At 47.4% G+C, this 22,907-nt stretch overlaps 2 protein-coding genes across 2 annotated transcripts in view; one reads left to right on the forward strand and one right to left on the reverse strand.

Annotated features, from left to right (window-relative positions):
• LOC310730502 (pre-mRNA-splicing factor ATP-dependent RNA helicase DHX16-like) overlaps nucleotides 1-20,719 on the forward strand; it is a 30,736-nt gene extending 10,017 nt beyond the window's left edge. The window contains 13 exon segments of the mRNA XM_083549529.1: nucleotides 3,243-3,358; nucleotides 4,008-4,190; nucleotides 4,192-4,216; nucleotides 4,338-4,436; nucleotides 4,530-4,683; nucleotides 5,395-5,534; nucleotides 7,147-7,309; nucleotides 7,943-8,065; nucleotides 9,756-9,819; nucleotides 9,922-10,084; nucleotides 10,359-10,520; nucleotides 16,757-16,930; nucleotides 20,571-20,719. Coding sequence (XP_083405655.1) covers nucleotides 3,243-3,358; nucleotides 4,008-4,190; nucleotides 4,192-4,216; nucleotides 4,338-4,436; nucleotides 4,530-4,683; nucleotides 5,395-5,534; nucleotides 7,147-7,309; nucleotides 7,943-8,065; nucleotides 9,756-9,819; nucleotides 9,922-10,084; nucleotides 10,359-10,520; nucleotides 16,757-16,930; nucleotides 20,571-20,687 — 1,683 coding nt within the window. The 3' untranslated portion in view covers nucleotides 20,688-20,719.
• LOC310729664 (lysosomal thioesterase PPT2-like) overlaps nucleotides 1-22,907 on the reverse strand; it is an 81,921-nt gene that overhangs the window by 36,526 nt on the left and 22,488 nt on the right. The window lies entirely within an intron of this gene.

The following is a 22,907-nucleotide window of genomic DNA, read 5'->3' on the forward strand; positions in this document are numbered from 1 at the left end:
CAGCTTGGAAAACTAATGACACTGGAATAATACTGATACTTTAAGTGTACCAGACAAAGAGCGGTTCAAAAAACCCCTTATGAGACAGAACAGATCAAGGACCATGACGTTGCCCGGTATGGCACACCCGGGGCCTCACCCTGGAGCCAGGCCCGGGGTTGGGGCTCGTATGCGAGTGCATGGTGGTCGGGCCTTCCCCCACGGGGTCCGGCCGGGCTCAGCCCGAAGGAGCGACGTGGGGCCGCCTTCCCGTGGGCTCACCACCTGCAGGAGGGACCGTAAGGGGCCGGTGCGAAGAGGATCGGGCGGCAGTCGAAGGCGGGGGCCTCGACAACCCGATCCCTGGACACGGAAGCTAGCTCTAGGGACGTGGAATGTCACCTCGCTGGCGGGGAAGGAGCCTGAGATTGTGCGTGAGGTTGAAAGGTTCCGACTAGAGATAGTCGGGATCACCTCTACGCACGGCTTGGGCTCTGGAACCACACTCCTCGAGAGAGGATGGACTCTTCACCACTCTGGAGTTGCCCATGGTGAAAGGCGGCGGGCTGGTGTGGGTTTGCTTATAGCCCCCCAGCTCAGCCGCCATGTGTTGGAGTTTACCCCGGTGAATGAGAGGGTCATTTCCCTGCGCCTACGGGTCGGGGATAGGTCTCTCACTGTCGTGTGTGCCTACGGGCCAAACGGCAGTGTAGAGTACCCGGCCTTCTTGGGGTCTCTGGGAGGGGTGCTGGAAAGTGCTCCGACTGGGGACTCCGTCGTTCTACTGGGAGACTTCAATGCCCACGTGGGCAGCGACAGTGACACCTGGAGGGGCGTGATTGGGAGGAACGGCCCCCCTGATCTGAACCCGAGCGGTGTTCAGTTATTGGACTTCTGTGCTAGTTATAGTTTGTCCATAATGAACACCATGTTCAAGCATAAGGGTGTCCATCAGTACACGTGGCAACAGGACACCCTAGGCCGTAGGTCGATGATCGACTTTGTGGTCGTTTTATCTGACCTGCGGCCGTATGTCTTGGACACTCGAGTAAAGAGAGGGGCGGAGCTGTCAACTGATCACCACCTGGTGGTGAGTTGGATCCGATGGCGGGGAGGAAGCTGGACAGACTTGGCAGACCCAAGCATACTGTGAGGGTCTGCTGGGAACGTTTGGCCGAGTCTCCTATCAGAGAGATCTTCAACTCCCACCTCCGGCGGAGCTTCGACCGGATCCCGAGGGAGGCTGGAGATATTGAGTCCGAGTGGACCATGTTCTCCACCTCCATTGTCGAAGCGGCCGCTCAGAGCTGTGGCTGTAAGGTCTCCGGTGCCTGTCGAGGCGGCAATCCCCGAACCCGGTGGTGGACACCGGAAGTAAGGGATGCCGTCAAGCTGAAGAAGGAGTCCTATCGGGCCTGGTTGGCTTGTGGGACTCCTGAGGCAGCCGACGGGTACCGGCAGGCCAAGCGAACTGCAGCCCGGGTGGTTGTGGAGGCAAAAACTCGGGCCATGGAGAAGGACTATCGGCTGGCGTCGAAGAGATTCTGGCAAACCGTCCGGCGCCTCAGGAGAAGGGAGCAGTGCCCTACCAATGCTGTTTACAGTAGAGGTGGGGAGCTGTTGACCTTACCTGGGGAGGTCGTTGGACGGTGGAAGGAATACTTCGAGGATCTCCTCAATGCCGCCGTCATGTCTTCCATTGAGGAAGCAGAGGCTGAGGGCTCAGAGGTGGACTCGTCCATCACCCAAGCTGAAGTCACCGAGGTAGTCAAGAAACTCCTTGGTGGCAAGCCACCGGGGGTGGATGAGATCCGCCCTGAGTACCTCAAGTCTCTGGATGTTGTGGGGCTGTCTTGGCTGACACGCCTCTGCAGCATCGCGTGGCGGTCGGGGACAGTGCCTCTGGGATGGCAGACCGGGGTGGTGGTCCCTCTTTTTAAGAAGGGGGAACGGAGGGTGTGTTCCAACTATAGGGGGATCACACTTCTCAGCCTCCCTGGGAAAGTCTATGCCAGGGTACTGGAGAGGAGAATACAGCCGATAGTAGAACCTCGGATTCAGGAGGAACAGTGTGGTTTTCGTCCAGGCCGTAGAACACTGGACCAGCTCTATACCCTCTACAGGGTGCTGGAGGGTTCATGGGAGTTTGCCCAACCAGTCCACATGTGTTTTGTGGATTTGGAGAAGGCATTCGACTGTGTCCCTCGCGGCGGCCTGTGGAGGGTGCTCCGGGAGTATGGGGTCCGGGGTCCTTTACTAAGGGCTGTCCGGTCCCTGTACGACCGAAGCAGGAGCTTGGTTCGCATTGCCGGCAGTAAGTCAGATTTGTTCCCATGTTGGACTCTGGCAGGGCTGCCCTTTGTCACCGGTTCTGTTCATAATTTTTATGGACAGAATTTCTAGGCACAGCCAGGGGCCGGAGGGTGTCCGGGTTGGTGACAACGCGATTTCGTCTCTGCTCTTTGCAGATGATGTTGTCGTGTTGGCTTCATCAAACCAAGACCTTCGGCAGTCACTGGGACGGTTTGCAGCCGAGTGTGAAGCGGCTGGGATGAGAATCAGCACCTCCAAATCCGAGGCCATGGTCCTCAGTCGGAAAAGGGTGGCTTGCCCACTTCAGGTTGGTGAAGAGTTCCTGCCTCAAGTGGAGGAGTTTAAGTATTTTTGGGTTTTGTTCACGAGTGAGGGAAGGATGGAAGGGGAGTTTGACAGACGGATCGGTGCAGCTTCTGCAGTAATGCGGTCGATGTACCGGTCTGTCGTGGTGAAGAAAGAGCTGAGTCGCAAGGCGAAACTCTCGATTTACCGGTCAATCTACGTTCCTACTCTCACCTATGGTCATGAGCTCCGGGTCATGACTGAAAGGACAAGATCCCGGATACAGGCGGCCGAAATGAGCTTTCTCCACAGGGTGGCTGGGCGATCCCTTAGAGATAGGGTGAGAAGCTCGGTCACTCGGGAGGAGCTCAGAGTAGAGCCGCTGCTCCTCCACATCGAGAGGGGTCAGCTGAGGTGGCTCGGGCATCTGTTCCGGATGCCTCCTGGACGCCTTCCCGGGACTATGTCTCCCGGCTGGCCTGGGAACGCCTCGGTGTCCCCCCGAAAGAGCTGGAAGAAGTGTCTAGGGAGAGGGAAGTCTGGGCATCTCTGCTTAGACTACTGCCCCCGCGACCCGGCCCCGGATAAGCGGGAGAATATGAGATGAGATGAGACTATAAGTGTAATGTGTTTAGCATTGTTTGCTAATCATTTTCTTTCCTCAGGTGGGTTACAGTATCAGGTTTGAGGACTGCACGTCAAAACGCACCGTGCTCAAGTACATGACTGACGGCATGTTGCTGAGAGAGTTCCTCACTGAGCCTGATTTGGCTAGCTATAGGTAAAGATGAGAAATTTTTCCAGAATTTATCTGTGTATTTATGTTTTTTTATTTATTGTGTATTGTAAAATTTGTAAATATATACACATTGTTATAATGATTTTATAGAATTTCTTTTATATTAATGGCATGACTTATGCAGAGCTGAAGCCTTGCTTAAGGGTCCAGCAGTGTGGCAGCTTGGTGGTGCTGAGAATTTATTTTGTGACCTTCCAATCCAAAATCCGATGCCTTAACCACTAAGCTGCCACCTCCCCCTTTAATGTAATGTTTTATGTATTTATAAAATGTCTACTAGGGTGAGACAAAACCAGTCATTTCCCAGTTGGCTTCTTTTTGTTTTACATTAATTTTCTTTATAATTACTGCAGATTTCTAATTATAGTAGTTAAATAGTGTCAGACTACCATAGCATAACCTTTTTAAATATAACAGATTTAGTTTTTTACTTCATCGCCTAGTTTTATTTCATAATCTCCCTCTTGTAAAGTTTATTTGTTGTTATTGCGTTTGTGTTTTAAGCTAATTTGCTTAGAACTGTATAAAAATTTCCCATGTTAAAATTTGTGTAGACACAATTCCACATTATAAACTTTACATTGATTAATCTGGTCATTTTGAGTCAATCTGGTTTATTTCTTCTCTTCAGTGCAATCATCATTGATGAGGCTCATGAGAGAACTTTACACACAGACATCCTGTTTGGGCTGATCAAAGACATCACACGCTTTCGGCCTGACCTTAAGGTCTTGGTGTCCAGTGCTACTCTGGACACTGAGCGTTTCTCCTGTTTTTTCGACAATGCCCCTGTGTTCAGGATCCCGGGTCGCAGGTCCTGTCGACATCTATTACACAAAGGTACGATCTACATGATCGTCACAGTCAACTCGTGTCCATGCTACTCGCTCTATTGCTAGTCTATTTGCATGACTTACAGTTAAATTGTGTGTTTACCAATCAATATTTGTGTCTTGTCTAGGCCCCTGAAGCTGATTATCTAGAAGCATGTGTGGTATCGGTTCTGCAGATTCACGTGACTCAGGCTCCAGGAGTGGTCCTTGTGTTCCTCACAGGACAGGTCAGACTTTGTTCGGATGAAACGTTACACTGCAGACCTTCTAAAGTGTGTTGCGCTTTACTATTTGTTTATCCCTTCACTTGTGTATTGTAGGAAGAGATAGAGGCATGCTGTGAGCTTCTGCAGGAGAGATGTAGGAGGCTTGGCTCAAAAATCTCTGAGCTTATTGTCCTACCGATTTATGCCAACCTGCCCTCAGACATGCAAGCTAAAATTTTTAACCCCACACCACCTGGAGCTCGGAAGGTACTTCAACACGTTTCCTCCACTGTTTAGTTGATCATATGACTGTAATAACTGTTTAATAACTAAATGTAGGAGTTAAGTGACCAAGTAATTTCTAATCCTGGGTTACCCAAACCTTTTTCTGTGAGTGCTCAATATGTTATGATCTAACAAATAACTAGGCTATGTTTATAACTAGAGGTCAATCAATAGTGGATTTTACTGATACCGATAGCTGTGTTGGATCGTTTTTGCTGATAACCGATTAATCAACCAATAGTTTTTAATATGGATACTGGATAAAAAATAAACAAACATAACACTTAATTCAAAAATAATACTAAGCTTTATTTTTTAAAAAAAGTACTGAATCAAGAAAAAATTTACTAAAGGAAAAAAAAAAGAATATATTCATTAAGAAATATAAAAAAAAAAAAAAAAAAAAAAAAATGTAACACTGTGCTCTCCGTGCAGCACGCCATCTCACGTGTAAAAACACATAGGAGCACTTCTACATACCTGTACGTACTGTATTAACCTTAAGTCACATTTGCAAATTTGAGGATACAGTTACAGATTGGGGGGTATAAACTGCTTCCTGGTCTATTGGTAAATTGCCTGGGATTACTGTTCTTGACTAGCAGGAGTGGGTCTCCGTGTGATAGATTCAACAAAGTAAAATACCGCTATATTATCAAATCCAAAATATTTTATTTCTGATCAATTTCGCATTTTGTAGTAGCCACAAACATAGCAGAAACCTCCCTCACCATTGACGGCATCATCTACGTGATTAACCCAGGCTTCTGCAAACAGAAGAGCTACAATGCCAGAACAGGGATGGAGTCTCTGATTGTTACGCCATGCTCAAGGGTAACGGATGTACTTCTTTTTTTTTTTTCCTTTGTTTAACATAATGCTGCGGTGCCACAGGGGGACTCACATTTAAAAAAAGAAATAGTGCCAATGAAGTGTTAATTTTAGTTCCCTATGTTTAACACCTGTTACTCTATCCACATGTTTTTAGTCAAGGATTAATAGGAGGCTAATAGATGCAACTTAAACATAGCGAAAACTGCACATGTAAATCCTCACTTTCTGACCTCAATCCACACCTTGCTTTGCTTTTTGACACTCCGACACACACTGACATTTCAACTAGGATTAACAATGGTTCTGGTTCTGGTTCTTTTTTCTACTATAAGTGTAACAATAGCTTAGTAATTCTTCGCTAATGTATTCAAACATGCCATATCTAACTCATTGCATCGATTGTGCAAAGAGGATAGCAAAAAAATAATTACTCAATGTTTTTTTTTTTTTATATTGAAATATTATTTGCAATCTTATTAGACTGGCATCATTTGATGAATTTTTTTAACAAGATTGTTTAACAAGATTTTGGTAGGTGAAAGGATGCCTGAAGAATGGAGAAGTGTGCTGGTAGCGATTCTTAAGAATAAGGGAGATGTGCAGACCTGCAGTAACTACAGAGGAATAGAGCTGATCAGTCACACGATGAAGTTATGGGAAAAAGTGGTGGAAGATGCATTATTTGCTTTGAGAATGTTAGAGAAGTATAGATAAGGTCAGAAAGAGTTGCATTGTGTGTTTGTGGATATAGAGAAAGCGTACGACAGGATTGAGAGAGTTGTGGTATTGTATGAGGAAGTCAGGTGTGTCAAAGAAGTATGTGAGGGTGGTGCAGGACATGTATGAGGACAGTGTGACAGCTGTGAAGTGTGCAGTAAGAACGACTGGTTCAAGGTGGAGGTTGGACTGCATCAAGGTTAGGCTCTGAGCCCTATCCGGTTTGCAGTGGTGATAGACAGGTTGATGGACGAGGTCAGACAGGAGTCTCCAAGAACTATGATGTTTGCGAATGATATTGTAATTTGTGGTGAGAGTAGTGAGCAGGTTGAGAAGAGCCTAGAGAGGTGGAGGTACATGCTGGAGAGACAGAGTGCATGTGTGTGAATGAGAGGGAGGGCAGTGGAGTGGTGCGTTTGCAGAGAGAAGAGGTGGAGAAGGTAGAGGAGTTCAGGTACCTGGGGTCAACAGTGCAAAGTAATGGAGAGTGTGTTAGAGAAGTTAAGAAAAGAGTGCAGGCAGGGTGGAGTGGGTGGAGCAGGGTGATAGCAGGAGTGATTTGTCATAGAAGGGTATCTGCAAGAGTGAAAGGGAAAGTTTATACGACTGTGGTGAGACCTGTGATGTTGTATGGCTTAGAGACAGTGACATCGAGTAAAAGATAGGAGGTGGAGCTGGAGGTAGCAGAGCTGAAGATGCTCAGGTTTTCGTTGGGTGTAACGAGGATGGACAGGATTAGAAATGAGTTTATTAGAAGGACAGCGCACGTTGGACATAAGATACTTGACTGCATTTTTCCTAATACGGCTATTTGTTTTTTTCTTTTTTTTTTTTACATTTTATGCTGAATAGTGTTAAACAAATAAAACCCCCCCTTTTTTTTTTTTTTTTGTAGGCCTCAGCCAATCAGCGGGCAGGCCGAGCAGGTCGCGTAGCTGCAGGCAAATGTTTTAGGCTCTACACAGCCTGGGCCTATAAACACGAGATGGAGGAAACCACAGTTCCTGAAATCCAGAGGACCAACCTGGTCAATGTGGTCCTGCTCCTGAAGAGTCTGGGTAAGACCCTAAATGCATTGCTTGGCTAAATGATAAATATTTAAATTAGTCGAATTGTACTACATGGAGTAGTGATTTATTTATTTTATATATATATATATATATATATATATATATATATATATATATATATATATATATATATATATATACACAGTGGTACCTCGACATACGAGTGCCCCAACATACTAGTTTTTTGAGATACGAGCGGTCATTCTGTCAATTTTTTGCTTTGATACGCGAGCAAAAACTTGAGATACGAGCTCAAAAACGCCGCTGCTAGATGGCGAATCGAAGCCAGAAAGCGAAGATTGAGAAAATTGAGATAAGCAAAGAAGAAAAAGTTTAGGGATACGTAGTGTGCAGGAGTGATAGTAAAAAAAACTAGTTTTCCCTCCGCCTCCGCTTATCGCCCCTACCACCCAATCCCCCCCCTCCGCACACTCACACACACACACACATACACACACACACACACACACACACACACACACACACACACACACACACACACACACACACAGTGTGTATGCATGTACAGTATCATATTTTTGTAGTCCCCCAGACTGATGTGAATTTTTTGCAAAAGCTTTTTGTCAATAATTCTATAAAACATGTTTGAATGACTGACAGGCATAGATGACCTGGTCCATTTTGACTTCATGGATCTTCCTCCACACGAAACTCTGGTACTGGCTCTTGAGCAGCTCTATGCCCTGGGTGCACTGAACCACCTTGGAGAACTCACTAAGGTACATGAGCATTCATGCATCTCTTTTGTGTACAGACATGAATTGGAGTCATGACAATTATACAACGATGCTGTGGAATTCTCAGATCAGATTTGCTATTCTATAGCAGCAGCTTGAGCAGTAGTGCTGGAACAAATTCCATACAAATCTTTGGTTTATATTATAAGTTTAAATGATTTAATTATTATAAAATAACGTTATTGTTTTTCTAACCAATAATTTACCTGGTATTTCACTGGGGGTTTATATAAAGCTAATAATGAACAGATAAAGATGTTATTTAAAAAAGAAAAATTTATAATTTCTGAGGTAATGCATCTGTAAGGAGATGTTTATTTAACTTTTATGGAAGAAGTCTTCAATTTCAGTGCTTTAAAACACTTTTTTGTAAAGAAATGCATTTTCTTTTCAAACATTTTGTAGAAGAGAAAAAAAAAAGCGGTTGTTTGACAGAAGTTTATAGCTGCTGTGGTGTAAACAATAACAGAATGAACTTGTCTCATTGATGTTACAAAAACATTAACTTCAACATCAGGCTTTCATCACATTGTCCTATCATTTACCATTTTTCCATAATATTAAATTATTCGTTAAAATGTCAAACTGCTTTGTGGGACTATTTGTTAAATATTATTACACAACATAAAATGCTATGTAGAAGACTTTGTTTACATACAATATATTGCCAAACGTATTGGGTCACCTGACCTTTCTTGCTATATGTGGTACTTTTCCAAACTGTTACCACAAAGCTGAAGGCACTCCAGGATGGCAATGCCCCTGTGCACAAAGTGAGCTCTTTGAAGATCTGGTTTACATGGTTGGGGAGAAAGATCTTGAGTGCTATAGAGCACTGATCTCATCCCTACTGAACACCTTTGGGATGAATTGGACTGCAACCCAGGTCTCCTAACCTACATCAGTACCTGCCTTTAATAATAACCTTGTGGCTGATGAACACACATATCCACTCCGGATCCACAATCTAGTGGACCATCTTCCCAGAAGAGTGGAGGAAATTCTAAAAACAAATTGGGACTAAATGTGGAATGCAATGCTCAACAATCACATACTATACATATGACCCGGTGACTTAATACTTTTGGCAATATAGTGTATTTACACTCTTAAGTGTAAATACCCTTCTTTTATATGTAACTCATACATTTGAACCCTTTGCCTCGTTATAAACTGTTATATTTTAGGGCTGATTATTCACTATTATTCGAGATAAGAAGTAACTTTTCTCTATTAAAGAGCAATACTCAATATACAGGATAAGACGGTCTCTTAAACAAGACATTTGTTTCCTTTGTAGATAAATGTAATTTTTTATTGCTGAAATTGCATACAAAAATATCTGTGAAAATGAGACCCATTTAGTGCATTTAATTGCCATATTACATCAAAATCTAAATACAAATATATAAATAAAATTATATAAATACATTTCAGATTACTCTTTAAAAAAAAAAAAAAAAAAAAGGATGGTGTTTTCTTTTTGTCTTAGTTTAAAATGATCCCAAACTTTGGAAACTTTGTCGTTTTTTTTGGGCAGAATCTTATGGAAGCCCGTTTACGCCACATAAGAAAAAAAGTCTAAGTGTACCCTTTTTTTTCTTGCAATTCCAACTTTTTTTCTTCTTGTAATTCTGACTTTTCTTCTTCTTGTAATTCTGACTTTTGTGTTTTAGTTGGGAGGATGGCTGAGCTTCCTACTGACACCATGCTGAGTAAAATGATCTTGACCTCTGAACAGTAAGTCTCCATGCTAATATTTCCAGTCACAGATATCATTTTACAGCTTTAGGATTCAACCCCGTTATTATTTCATGTGACAATGTCTTTGTTTCCCTGCAGGTATAAGTGCTCCGAGGAGGTGTTGACCATCGCTGCCATGCTGTCAGTCAACAACGCCATCTTCTACAGGCCAAAAGACAAAGTGGTGCATGCCGACAATGCACGGATGAACTTTGTGGTGCCAGGAGGAGACCATCTAATGCTCCTTAATGTTTATTCTCAGGTAACATCATTATCAGGAAGGATTTTACTTCCATAAACCTGCCATAGCGATCAATAGACATGTCCTTGATGGAACTGGTTTAACTTGTTTAACATGCATCATGTTTGATATTTATCAAACAAAATAATGATCACACCATAATGATTTATTTTATAGGCTACAAATCAGTAACAACTGATGATCTGCATGTGTGTAGTGTATTATGGCTTAATAGGGTTAATTTTGTAATCATCTTTCTTGAACTGTTTTTTTCTCACTCTCTATTCTGTTGCAGTGGGTGGAAAGTGGTTATTCCACACAGTGGTGTTTTGAAAACTTTATCCAATTTCGCTCTATGAGGCGAGCACGAGACGTGAGAGAACAGCTGGAGGGGCTGATGGAAAGAATTGAGGTTGAATTGTGCAGCGCTGACGGTGACAACATCTGCATTCGCAAGGTAGCTGCCCTCCTCACCGCCTTCTCCTTTATCCTATCTCTTACAACACAGCATGACCAAGAGGTTTAACTTGTGATAGTGTGAACTACACAGTTTGTGTTTACTGCTGTCATTATGCAAAGTTATTTTCATTGGTGCAGAACAAATCTTATTTTCCCCCCAAAAAATAATACTTTATATACATCATATCTGGACATTTGTCTTTCCATAATGCATTCTGACTATGTTAATGATATTATATTTACTATTATAGTTTTTATGGCATTTAGCAGATGCCCTTATCCAGAGCGATGTGCAAAGTTCCATATGCTTTATGTAGCTAGAGAATTTGTTGGAAAAGACACTGCTGTATATTTCTATTTGCCACCTATTTGTTTCTTCTCCTTTAATAACATTTCATAAAAAAAAAAATTAATAAATAAATAAAAAAAAAGGCTGACTTGATATGCAATATTTTTTGTACTGGGCAAGTTGATTCCAAAGTTAAATCTTAATCATTTCTGATGTCTGATTGATTGTGGGAAGTGGTAGCCCAGTGGTTAAGACCTTATACTTCTAATCAGATAAATACATACAAACTGTCAGGCGTAAGTGAGCGAGGCGGAAGCCGAGGCACAGCAAACAGACTTTAATGCACACTAAACACAAGCAAACGTAGAAAACATAGAACACACTCAGAGTCCAAACACAAACAATAACGGACAACGGAGTGGTGTGAGTGAGGCGTTTATATAGCTGTGAGGGTGATGAGGAACAGGTGTGTGGAATCAGTATGATGGCGAAGCGCTCCGGGCGGGCGGGGCGCGCACCGGAGAAGAAGCAGGGTGATCCCTGACACCACCCCCTCCCCCAGGGGCGGCACCAGACGCCCTGAACCGGCGGCGCGGCCTGCCCCTCGACCGAGGCGCCGGGCAGCGAGGATGAGCCGCGTGGAACTCCGCCAGCAACGCCGGGTCCAGAATGTCCTGCCGGGCCACCCAAGACCGTTCCTCCGGGCCAAACCCCTCCCAGTCCACCAGATACTCGAGGCGACCCCGGCGCCGTCTGGACTCCAGGATCTCTCTGACCACGTAGACCACGGGCTGGTCCATGATCTCCGGCTGGTCGGGCGCTACGGGGCCACCTGGAGGGCGAGAAACAGAAGAGGCACACGGTTTCAACAGGGACAAGTGGAATGTGGGATGGATACGATACCTCGGCGGCAGTGCGAGCCGGTAGGACACTGCGCTAATCTGGTCGGTGATCCGGAAGGGCCCTATGAACCGGGGGCTCAGTTTGCGACAGGGCAGCTTGAGTTTCAGGTCCTTGGTGGACAGCCACACCAGGTCCCCAGGACGGTAGCGGGGGGCGTCCAGCCGCCATGCGTCAGCGTGTCGGCGGGTGTTGCGGAGGGCTCGACGCAGCTGGGTGTGCGCTGACTCCCAGACTTAACTGCTCTCCCGGAACCAGTAGTCGACGGAGGGTACGCTGCTGGGCTCGTCCGACCAAGGGAACAGGGGTGGCTGAAACCCCAGCACGCACTGGAACGGGGTGAGCTCCGTGGAGTCCTGATGTAGCGAGTTCTGGGCGTATTCGGCCCGGGGCAGGAACCTACTCCAGTCCTCTTGATCCTGGCTGCAATAGGTTTTCAGGTAGCGACTCAACTCCTGGATCTTTCGCTCCGCCAGGCCGTTGGATTGGGGGTGGTATCCTGAAGTGAGGTTTACCGAGACGCCCAGGAGTCGGAAGAAAGCCCTCCAGACCCGAGACGCGAACTGTGGGCCCCGGTCCGACACGACCTCCTCCGGGAGACCGAAGTTCCGGAAGACGTGATGGAACAAAGCCTCCGCCGTCTCGAGTGCAGTGGGGAGCCCCTTCATGGGGATGAATCGGCAGGCCTTAGAGAAGCGATCTACCACCACCAGAATGCAGGTGTGGCCCTCTGACCGGGGGAGATCCGTCACAAAGTCAATCCCCAGGTGCGACCAGGGACGCTGAGGGACGGGGAGCGGCATCAGCTTTCCCATCGGCAGGTGGCGTGGGACCTTGGACATTGCGCAGGTCGGACATTCCTCCACAAGGCGCCTTACTTCTCGGGTCAGGCCGGGCCACCAGTACTTAGTCTGGAGGATCTGGATGGTCCGCTTCTCCCCTGGATGGCCGGTGCCTGGTCCCTCGTGAACAGATCTAAAGAGACGGTGCCGGCACGAGGCAGGAACGAAGGTGCGTCCAGCTGGGCACCCGGCCGGAACCGCCGCCCGGCGAGCAGCGGAGGCGATCTCTTGGTCGATCTCCCAGACGATTGGCCCCAGGATGAGTGCGGGGGGGAGGATGGGCTCAGGCTCGCCAGGCTCGTCCGGCCCATATATCCGGGAAAGGGCGTCGGCCTTGCCGTTCAGGGTCCCGGCTCGATAGGTGATCTGGAAGCGGAACCGTGTGAAGAACAGCGCCCAGCGTGCCTGTCGGGGGTTTAGCCTCCGAGCCTCCCGTAGGTATTGGAGGTTTTTGTGGTCGGTAACCACCGTGAACGGGTGTTCGGCTCCCTCAAGCCAGTGTCTCCATTCCTCTAGGGCCAGCTTGATGCCCAGGAGCTCGCGGTTCCCGATATCGTAGTTCTGCTCGGTGGTGGATAGCTTGTGCGAAAAGAACGCGCACGGGTGGAGCTGGGGGGGAGATCCGGATCTTTGTGACAGGGTGGCCCCTACCCTGGTCGAGGAGGCATCCACTTCGACCACGAAAGGCTTCCGGGGATCGGGGTGATGCAGGACCGGGGCGCAACAGAAACAGCGGCGAAGCTCGTCGAAGGCCTCCTGAGCCTCGTGGTTCCACCTCAAGGTGCGGGCCTTTCCCCTGAGGAGCGAGGTGAGTGGGGCAGTGATCCTCCTGTAGCCCTGGATGAACCGGCGATAGAAGTTGGCGAACCCTAGAAAGCGCTGGAGCTCCCTGATAGATTCCGGAACCGGCCACTCCTTCACCGCCCTTACCTTTCGACTCTCCATCTGGATACCCTCCGCACTGATGATGTAGCCCAAGAAGTGGATGGTAGGGCGGTGGAACTCGCACTTCGAGAGGTTCAGGTAGAGATGCTGGGAACGAAGTACTTTAAGCACCGCTCGCACGTGCCGCCGGTGTTCCTCCAGATCCCGGGAATAGATCAGTATATCATCGATGTAGACCCTGACGAATCTCTGGAGGAAAGGCCGGAATACTTCGTTCATGAATCCCTGGAAGACAGCGGGAGAGATGGAGAGGCCGTATGGCATGACCCGGTACTCATAGTGGCCCGAGGGGGTGATGAAGGCTGTTTTCCACTCATCCCCCTTCCTGATGCGCACCAGGTTGTAGGCGCTCCGGAGGTCAAGCTTGGAGAACACCCGCGCCTCCCTCAAGTCCTCCAGAGCTGCGGGCACGAGTGGAAGGGGGTAAGAAAGAGGTGCGATCTGCGAGTTTAGCTGGCGGTAGTCAATGCAGGGCCGCAGACCTCCATCCTTCTTTCCCACGAAGAAAAAGCTCGACGCAGCAGGGGAGGAAGAGTGCGTGATGAACCCCTGAGGAAGCGCCTGTTGCACGTACTCCTCCATGGCTTGGCGCTCAGGAACGGACAGGGGATACACACGACCCTTGGGTAGCTTTGCCCCGGGCAGCAGGTCGATACAGCAGTCCCAAGGTCGGTGAGGAGGGAGACGGGTGGCGGCCTGCGCGCTGAACACATCACCACCATACGACCTATACTCTCTCGGGATCTCCACAGGGGTTGCGGTTGTGGCTTTCTCCACACGAGTGGCTCCGATCACGGCTCCAGGGGTTCGCGTGGGGAGATGTGAGAGGCAGTGTGCTTTACAGCGGGGACTCCACTCCAGGATGTCACAGGGGTCCCAAGAGCATCTAGGCCGGTGTTTCTGCAGCCAGGGCCTCCCCAGGATCACACTGACTGTGGATCTTTCCAAGACCAGGAACCGGATCACTTCTCGATGGAATAGCCCCACTTGTAGAGTCACCTCCGGCGTGCAGTACTTCACCCACCCCTCACCCAGCGGCCTTTCCTGGATGGTTTGGATGGCTAGATCCTGGGAGCCCCGTTCTCGGCGGAGGCGTAGTCAGTCGAGGCAGGCCTGGGAGATGAAGTTCCCCGCTGAGCCGGAATCGACTAGGGCATGCACGGAGATGGAGAGAGTGGGGGTTATGAGAGACACTGCGAGTTTAGGGAAAGAGGAGATGTCGGTTGGTAACTCGACAGTACTCACCGCGGCACGAGCAGGGCATGTGGGGCACTGCGAGATGGAATGCCCCGATGTTCCGCAGTACAAGCATCCTCCGGCTGCGAGTTGGCGATTCCTTTCCCTTCTGGACAGCCTTTGTGATCCTAGCTGCATCGGCTCGCCCTCCCGGAGAGGAGGGAGATGAAAAACGCCACCTTCGACCGCTCCGTAGGAAAACGCTGTGGTTGCATCTCGATGTAGAGATTCACCTGTAACAGGAAGCCGCGGCATTCTGATGCCTTTCCGGAAAACGCGGCCGGAAGCACCATGGGGCTGCTGGTGAGCGCGGGGGGGTTTTGCTGAGCCGCCGCGGATGGGAAGGCGGCTTGGAGCGCGGCGATGAGATCTTGTATCGCCAAAGACTCGGCGACTGCCTGATCCTCCATCGCGAGGTAAGCGCGGGGCAAAGATCTCGAGGTTCTCCTTCCTTTTCTCTCTTTCTTTCTTTCGGTCCGTTATTCTGTCAGGCGTAAGTGAGCGAGGCGGAAGCCGAGGCACAGCAAACAGACTTTAATGCACACTAAACACAAGCAAACATAGAAAACATAGAACACACTCAAACAGTCCAAACACAAACAATAACGGACAACGGAGTGGTGTGAGTGAGGCGTTTATATAGCTGTGAGGGTGATGAGGAACAGGTGTGTGGAATCAGTATGATGGCGAAGCGCTCCGGGCGGGCGGGGCGCGCACCGGAGAAGAAGCAGGGTGATCCCTGACACAAACAAACAAACAAATTATATTTATTTATACATTTATAATATATATATATATATATATATACACACACGTATATATGAACTCTTTCGGTACAATCATATCATTCATTCATTCATTTTCTCCCGCTTATCCGTAATTCGGGTCGCGGGGGCAGCAGTCTAAGCAGGCCCCCGCCTTTGACTGCTGCTCAATCCTCACAGCACCGTCCCTTACGGTCCCTCCTGCAGGTGGTGAGCCCACGGGAAGACAATCATATCAATAATAAGTCATTTTGCTATCTTAAATTTTATGAGATTTACTGACTAAGTGTTTGGAAACACCCAGTCTTTTATGGATTTTGAGACATGTTCATTTTATAAAATGGTTGTACCTTTTGTTTATATGCAACAAAGTATGTAAAAGGCAAAAATACAAGACTTGGACAGTGAATGTCTGGAAAGAAATTCTGTAAATTTCAAAGTTCTTTGCCAATTTCACTATTTTGTGGACTGCCTCACACCCACAGTTAAACATGGAAATGGAAGCTTAATAGTTTAGGGTTGTTTTGGAGCAGGGAAGGTTGGAGACTTATTTCAGGTGAAAGGAATACTAAACCGACATGGCTACCACTCCATACTTCAACCCCATGCATTTCCATTTGGACTGCGGCTAATTGGAACCAATTTTACTGTACAAGACAATGAGCTTATAGCATACGAGCTATGAAAGCGTTCTTTAGAGAGCAAACAGTGGACTTTCATGAAATGACCTGATTATTTACTGCATCTAAATCATATTGAACTGCTCTGGGATGAACTAGATAACAAAGTCAGAAGAAAAAAAGATCTCCAACTAGTGAAGAAATCCTTTGACAAAGTAGTTCAGCTGAATATGTTAATGAAAGACAAGAGTGTGTAAAGCTGTTTATTCATGCTAAGCGAGGATTTTTCAATTAAAATAAAGTTTAACATCTGTACATTATATATATATATATATATATATATATATATATATATATATATATATATATATATATAATTTATTTATTTATTTATTTATTTGTCAAAGTACATCATCATAATTTGTTGCATATAAACAAATGAAACAGGTATGTGTCTCTCAAAAATGATAAATAACTGGGCATATCCAAACTGATTTATTAAGACCACTTATATATCATATTTTTTTGCAGTATATCTCCGTGCTCTTTTTATCCAAAATAAATATTTATTACTATGTAAGATTGTAATATTTTGTCTATTGTTTTATGAAAAAGTACCTTGTTTGCATGTCTTGTAGGCGGTCACAGCAGGATATTTTTACCATACGGCCCGTCTCAGTAAAGGAGGCTACAAAACTGTGAAGCATCAGAAGACAGTGTTTGTGCACCCCAACAGCTCACTGTTCGAGGAACTCCCACGCTGTCTCATCTACCATGAACTGGTCTTCACCACCAAGGAGTTCATTAGACAGGTCAGACTTCCTATTCAATTAAAATCAAGTCACGTATATTTAATTACTGTAGTGCAGAGCATTTATTCTATATTGATTTTTTATAAACAAAGAGCCTCAAGTCACAAAAATTTTTTTTGTTTTTTTTGCAACGTATATCGCAAGCAAGTGGGAAAAACTGAATAATTCAGTAATGTTACTGATTTCCATTGTGACATTGCTTCAGTGCATTCATGTTTTAGGGCATTTGTTGAATCAAAATATCTCCACTTTGGCCTTGTTTGTCCTTATTGTTCCAGAACGTTTCTGGTTTGTTCAGATTTTGTAAACCTAACGTCATATTCTTCTTTCATACCCATTCTTTCATGTTTTTTTTTATTGTGCTATAGTGTAGATAAGCATTAATAGATGCCTATAGGTGATCTTCGTATGTTTGTATATCTCTGAGCATTAATTGTTTAGACTTTGGATCGAATTAGCTCAGACATCTACTCTTGGGAAGTCTCTCTGGTCCTTCTCACTGTAGAAGGGTGAATTTCAAAATGTTAGGTCATGGCCTCAAAACCCTCCCCAGATTGATTAGCAGCAATAACTGGTCCTTTGAGGTCATGGCTCATATCCTTTTCTCTTAGCGTGAAAACCTGTGTGCTCTATAACACCAGGGTTTATAGTAGTAGTCACACTTCTTGATGATTTAGTAATATTGTGTATTTATTACTTACATCTGGCTGTTAGTTACTCTTTTAATGAAATTTGGGAAAATGTTATACATATTACATGGTGAAAGGCGTCGGGCTGGTGTGGGTTTGCTTATAGCCCCCCAGCTCAGCCGCCATGTGTTGGAGTTTACCCCGGTGAACGAGAGGGTCGTTTCCCTGCGCCTACGGGTCGGGGATAGGTCTCTCACTGTCGTGTGTGCCTACGGGCCAAACGGCAGTATAGAGTACCCGGCCTTCTTGGGGTCTCTGGGAGGGGTGCTGGACAGTGCTCCGACTGGGGACTCCGTCGTTCTACTAGGAGACTTCAATGCACACGTGGGCAGCGACAGTGACACCTGGAGGGGCGTGATTGGGAGGAACGGCCCCCCTGATCTGAACCCGAGCGGTGTTCAGTTATTGGACCTCTGTGCTAGTTACAGTTTGTCCATAACGAACACCATGTTCAAGCATAAGGGTGTCCATCAGTACACGTGGCACCAGGACACCCTAGGCCGCAGGTCGATGATCGACTTTGTGGTCGTTTCATCTGACCTGCGGCCGTATGTCTTGGACACTCGGGTAAAGAGAGGGGCGGAGCTGTCAACTGATCACCACCTGGTGGTGAGTTGGATCCGATGGCGGGGGAGGAAGCTGGACAGACTCGGCAGACCCAAGCGTACTGTGAGGGTCTGCTGGGAACGTTTGGCCGAGCCTCCTGTCAGAGAGATCTTCAACTCCCACCTCCGGCAGAGCTTTGACCAGATCCCGAGGGAGGCCGGAGATATTGAGTCCGAGTGGACCATGTTCTCCACCTCCATTGTCGAAGCGGCCGCTCGGAGCTGTGGCAGTAAGGTCTCCGGTGCCTGTCGAGGCGGCAATCCCCGAACCCGGTGGTGGAAACCGGAAGTAAGGGATGCCGTCAAGCTGAAGAAGGAGTCCTACCTGGCCTGGTTGGCTTGTGGGACTCCTGAGGCAGCTGACGGGTACCGGCAGGCCAAGCGAACTGCAGCCCGGGTGGTTATCGAGGCAAAAACTCGGGCCTGGGAGGAGCTCGGTGAGGCCATGGAGAAGGACTATCGGCTGGCCTCGAAGAGATTCTGGCAAACCGTCCGGCGCCTCAGGAGGGGAAAGCAGTGCCCCACCAATGCTGTTTACAGTAGAGGTGGGGAGCTGTTGACCTCAACTGGGGATGTCGTTGGACGGTGGAAGGAATACTTCGAGGATCTCCTCAATACCGCCGTCACGTCTTCCATTGAGGAAGCAGAGGCTGAGGGCTCAGAGGCGGACTCGTCCATCACCCAAGCTGAAGTCACCGAGGTAGTAAAGAAACTCCTCGGTGGCAGGGCACCGGGGGTGGATGAGATCCGCCCTGAGTACCTCAAGTCTCTGGATGTTGTGGGGCTGTCTTGGCTGACACGCCTCTGCAGCATCGCGTGGCGGTCGGGGACAGTGCCTCTGGAATGGCAGACCGGGGTGGTGGTCCCTCTTTTTAAGAAGGGGGACCGGAGGGTGTGTTCCAACTATAGGGGGATCACACTTCTCAGCCTACCTGGGAAAGTCTATGCCAGGGTACTGGAGAGGAGAATACGGCCGATAGTAGAACCTCGGATTCAGGAGGAACAATGTGGTTTTCGTCCAGGCCGTGGAACACTGGACCAGCTCTATACCCTCTACAGGGTGCTGGAGGGTTCATGGGAGTTTGCCCAACCAGTCCACATGTGCTTTGTGGATTTGGAAAAGGCATTCGACTGTGTCCCTCGCGGCGGCCTGTGGAGGGTGCTCCGGGAGTATGGGGTCGGGGGCCCTTTACTAAGGGCTGTCCGGTCCCTGTATGACCGAAGCAGGAGCTTGGTTCGCATTGCCGGCAGTAAGTCAGACTTGTTCCCGGTGCATGTTGGACTCCGGCAGGGCTGCCCTTTGTCACCGGTTCTGTTCATAATTTTTATGGACAGAATTTCTAGGCGCAGCCAGGGGTCGGAGGGTGTCCGGTTTGGTGACGACATGATTTCGTCTTTGCTCTTTGCAGATGATGTTGTCGTGTGGGCTTCATCAGACCAGGACCTTCAGCATGCACTGGGACGGTTTGCAGCCGAGTGTGAAGCGGCTGGGATGAGAATCAGCACCTCCAAATCCGAGGCCATGGTCCTCAGTCGGAAAAGGGTGGCTTGCCCACTTCAGGTTGGTGGGGAGTTCCTGCCGCAAGTGGAGGAGTTTAAGTATCTTGGGGTTTTGTTCACGAGTGAGGGAAGGGTGGAACGGGAGATTGACAGACGGATCGGTGCAGCTTCTGCAGTAATGCGGTCGATGTACCGGTCTGTCGTGGTGAAGAAGGCGCTGAGCCGCAAGGCGAAACTTTCGATTTACCGGTCAATCTACGTTCCTACTCTCACCTATGGTCATGAGCTCTGGGTCATGACCGAAAGGACAAGATCCCGGATACAGGCGGCCGAAATGTGCTTCCTCCGCAGGGTGGCTGGGCGATCCCTTAGAGATAGGGTGAGAAGCTTAGTCACTCGGGAGGAGCTCGGAGTAGATCCGCTGCTCCTCCACATCGAGAGGGGTCAGCTGAGGTGGCTCGGGCATCTGTTCCGGATGCCTCCTGGACGCCTTCCTGGGAAGGTGTTCCGGGCGCGTCCCACTGGGAGGAGACCCCGGGGAAGACCTAGGACACGCTGGAGAGACTATGTCTCCCGGCTGGCCTGGGAACGCCTTGGTGTCCCCCCGGAAGAGCTGGAAGAAGTGTCTAGGGAGAGGGAGGTCTGGGCATCTTTGCTTAGACTGCTGCCCCCGCGACCCGGCATCGGATAAGCGGGAGAAGATGGATGGATGGGTTATACATATTTACATTTGTGTTGTTTTTTTAGGTGGGAAACCATGTTTTTACTGATCTCTTTTTGTCAGCTAAACCCCACTCTAGACTTGTGTATCATATGTTTTGATATTTGTTTCTCCATGTGTTTCAGGTGATTGAGATAGATAGCAGCTGGCTGTTGGAGGTGGCTCCTCACTACTACAGGGGCAAAGAGCTGGAAGACGGCAGCAGTAAAAAAATGCCTCGCAAACAGGGCAAAGCTCGGTAGGAGCTGGGTCGATTTTGAAGGACCTTATGTAATTTTTAATCTTTTGCATTGACACTTAAAGACTGTGTTTTTTTTAGAGTGTAGATGATCGTAATATCTAGTTTTGAAACATGGTAGATCTGATTGACTTGGTATTAAACCTCTAATAGCAGTGCTAAAATAACATCAGTACAACAAGAAATAATCACCCCGTTAAGCACTGAAAAAGAACATGGTTGTTTTTGAGAAGAAAATCTCCACACATTTCTTTAATTTTTTTTATTTGATTAGCTTTTTTTTCATAATAGTAACTAGGATTTGTTTGTACTCATGATTGTTGACTAATATGCAATATCGCAAACCCATCACAGTTATTCTAGGTATGCTATCCCGAGGCTAGTTTGTGCTAGATTGTGCTAGATAGTTACTAAAAACTAAACTTCAGTCCCTGAAGTGCCGCCAGCTGTCCACTAGAGGGTTTTCCAGCTTCGAGGTACAAGTATTTGTGGTCACGCTACCCTGTCCGATCTTATGTGCAGTCATTTATTTAATTGAGTTCTCAGAGTTTTTGACAAGAGTTTCTAGCTAAATTTGACAATATTCTAATCTGTGGTGACTTTAACATTTATGTTTGCTGCCCCTCTGATAAACCTGCTAATGATTTTAAGGCACTTTTAGACTCATTAGATCTGGCTCAGTCCATTTCCTGTCCCACCCATAGGTTAGGTCACACTCTTGACCTTATTATCTCTCGTGGGGTTATTGTGTCAGCTTGTGTGGTCATGGATTTTCCCGTTTTTGACCATTCTCTTATACCGTTTGACATTTGTGCTGTTTCAGCCTGCACCAACGTCTACTGCCCCTCATCGTCATTGCATTATTACCTCATCTACAGTTGATGATTTTGTCGCTGCCTTCTCTGTTTCCGATCTCGCCTCTACTACTGAATTGGCATCGCCTCTTTGTCCGGACCATTTCCTCGCCTGCTTCCATACCATCTGCTCCCAGATTATGGACTCTTTTGTGCCCTACAAGGTGAAGTCGATCAATGGTCCATTGGACCCCTGGCTCAACGATACAACTCGGGCCCTTAGGCGCCGGTGTAGACAGGCTGAGCGAAGATGGAAGAAGGATAGGCTGCAGGTGTCGCTGGAGATGTTTAGAGACAGTCTTGCCACCTATCAGAGTGCACTGAAGGAAGCTAAAGGACAGTACCTTTCTGCCCTCATCAATAGCAATAGCCACCGCCCTGGAATTTTTTTCAGCACTATCAATTTAAATATATATTTGATATCACTATCAAATCTGGTGTCTGTCGTCTTGAATGACATTTCTGAAAACACATGCAATGCATTCAGACTACACGTGCGGCCCAATGTGTGCTAGAGAACTTTGATGCTGTCACTCTGGTGGACCACAGGAAAGCTGTCCACGAGTTGAAGCCCACCACCTGCCCTCTAGACGCTGTCCCTGCCAGGATTTTAAAGAAGGCTCTTGACATCATAGGTCCCATTTTTCATAAACAGCTGTTTTAGGGTGGGTAATGTTCCCGCTGCTCTCAAACACTATTGTTAGACCGCTGCGCAAGAAACCCAACCTTGATCTCTCCATACTATTCAACTTCCAACCCTATATCTAGCCTGTCATTTCTGTCTAAGTTGATGGAGAAGCTTGTTTTCACTCAGCTTCAGTCTCACCTTCAACTGCACGGCATTGGTGATACATTTCAGTCCGGTTTCAGGTCGAGACATAGCACTGAATCAGCGTTATTGAGGGTCCATAATGACATTCTTGGAGCCTTGGATGGTAAAAGCTCTGTGGTTTTGGTGTTACTGGACCTTACCGCTGCATTTGACACCGTGGATCATGCCATCCTCATCTCTCGTCTTCAACATGTTGTTGGTCTGCAGGGTGCAGTACTAAATTGGTTCTCATCAAATCTTACTAACAGAACTTTTTCAGTAATGCTGGATGATCATTCTTCCTTGGTTGCTCCTCTGTCATCTGGTGTGCCTCAAGGATCTATTCTTGGTCCTATTCTGTTCTCACTCTATATGCTGCCACTTGGTCAACTCATCTCCAATCACAACGTTCAATTTAATTTCTATGCTGACGACCTCCAGATCTATCTTCCTGTGATGAAAAGAGTAATCGTTCTGCATTGGACACTCTCCATAATTGCCTTCAGGATATTAAACAGTGGCTTTCCCAGAACTTCCTTCATCTGAATAAAAAAAAGAC

The sequence above is a fragment of the Silurus aristotelis genome (genome assembly GCF_946808225.1).
Source record: "Silurus aristotelis genome assembly, chromosome: 8".
Classification (NCBI taxonomy): domain Eukaryota; kingdom Metazoa; phylum Chordata; class Actinopteri; order Siluriformes; family Siluridae; genus Silurus; species Silurus aristotelis.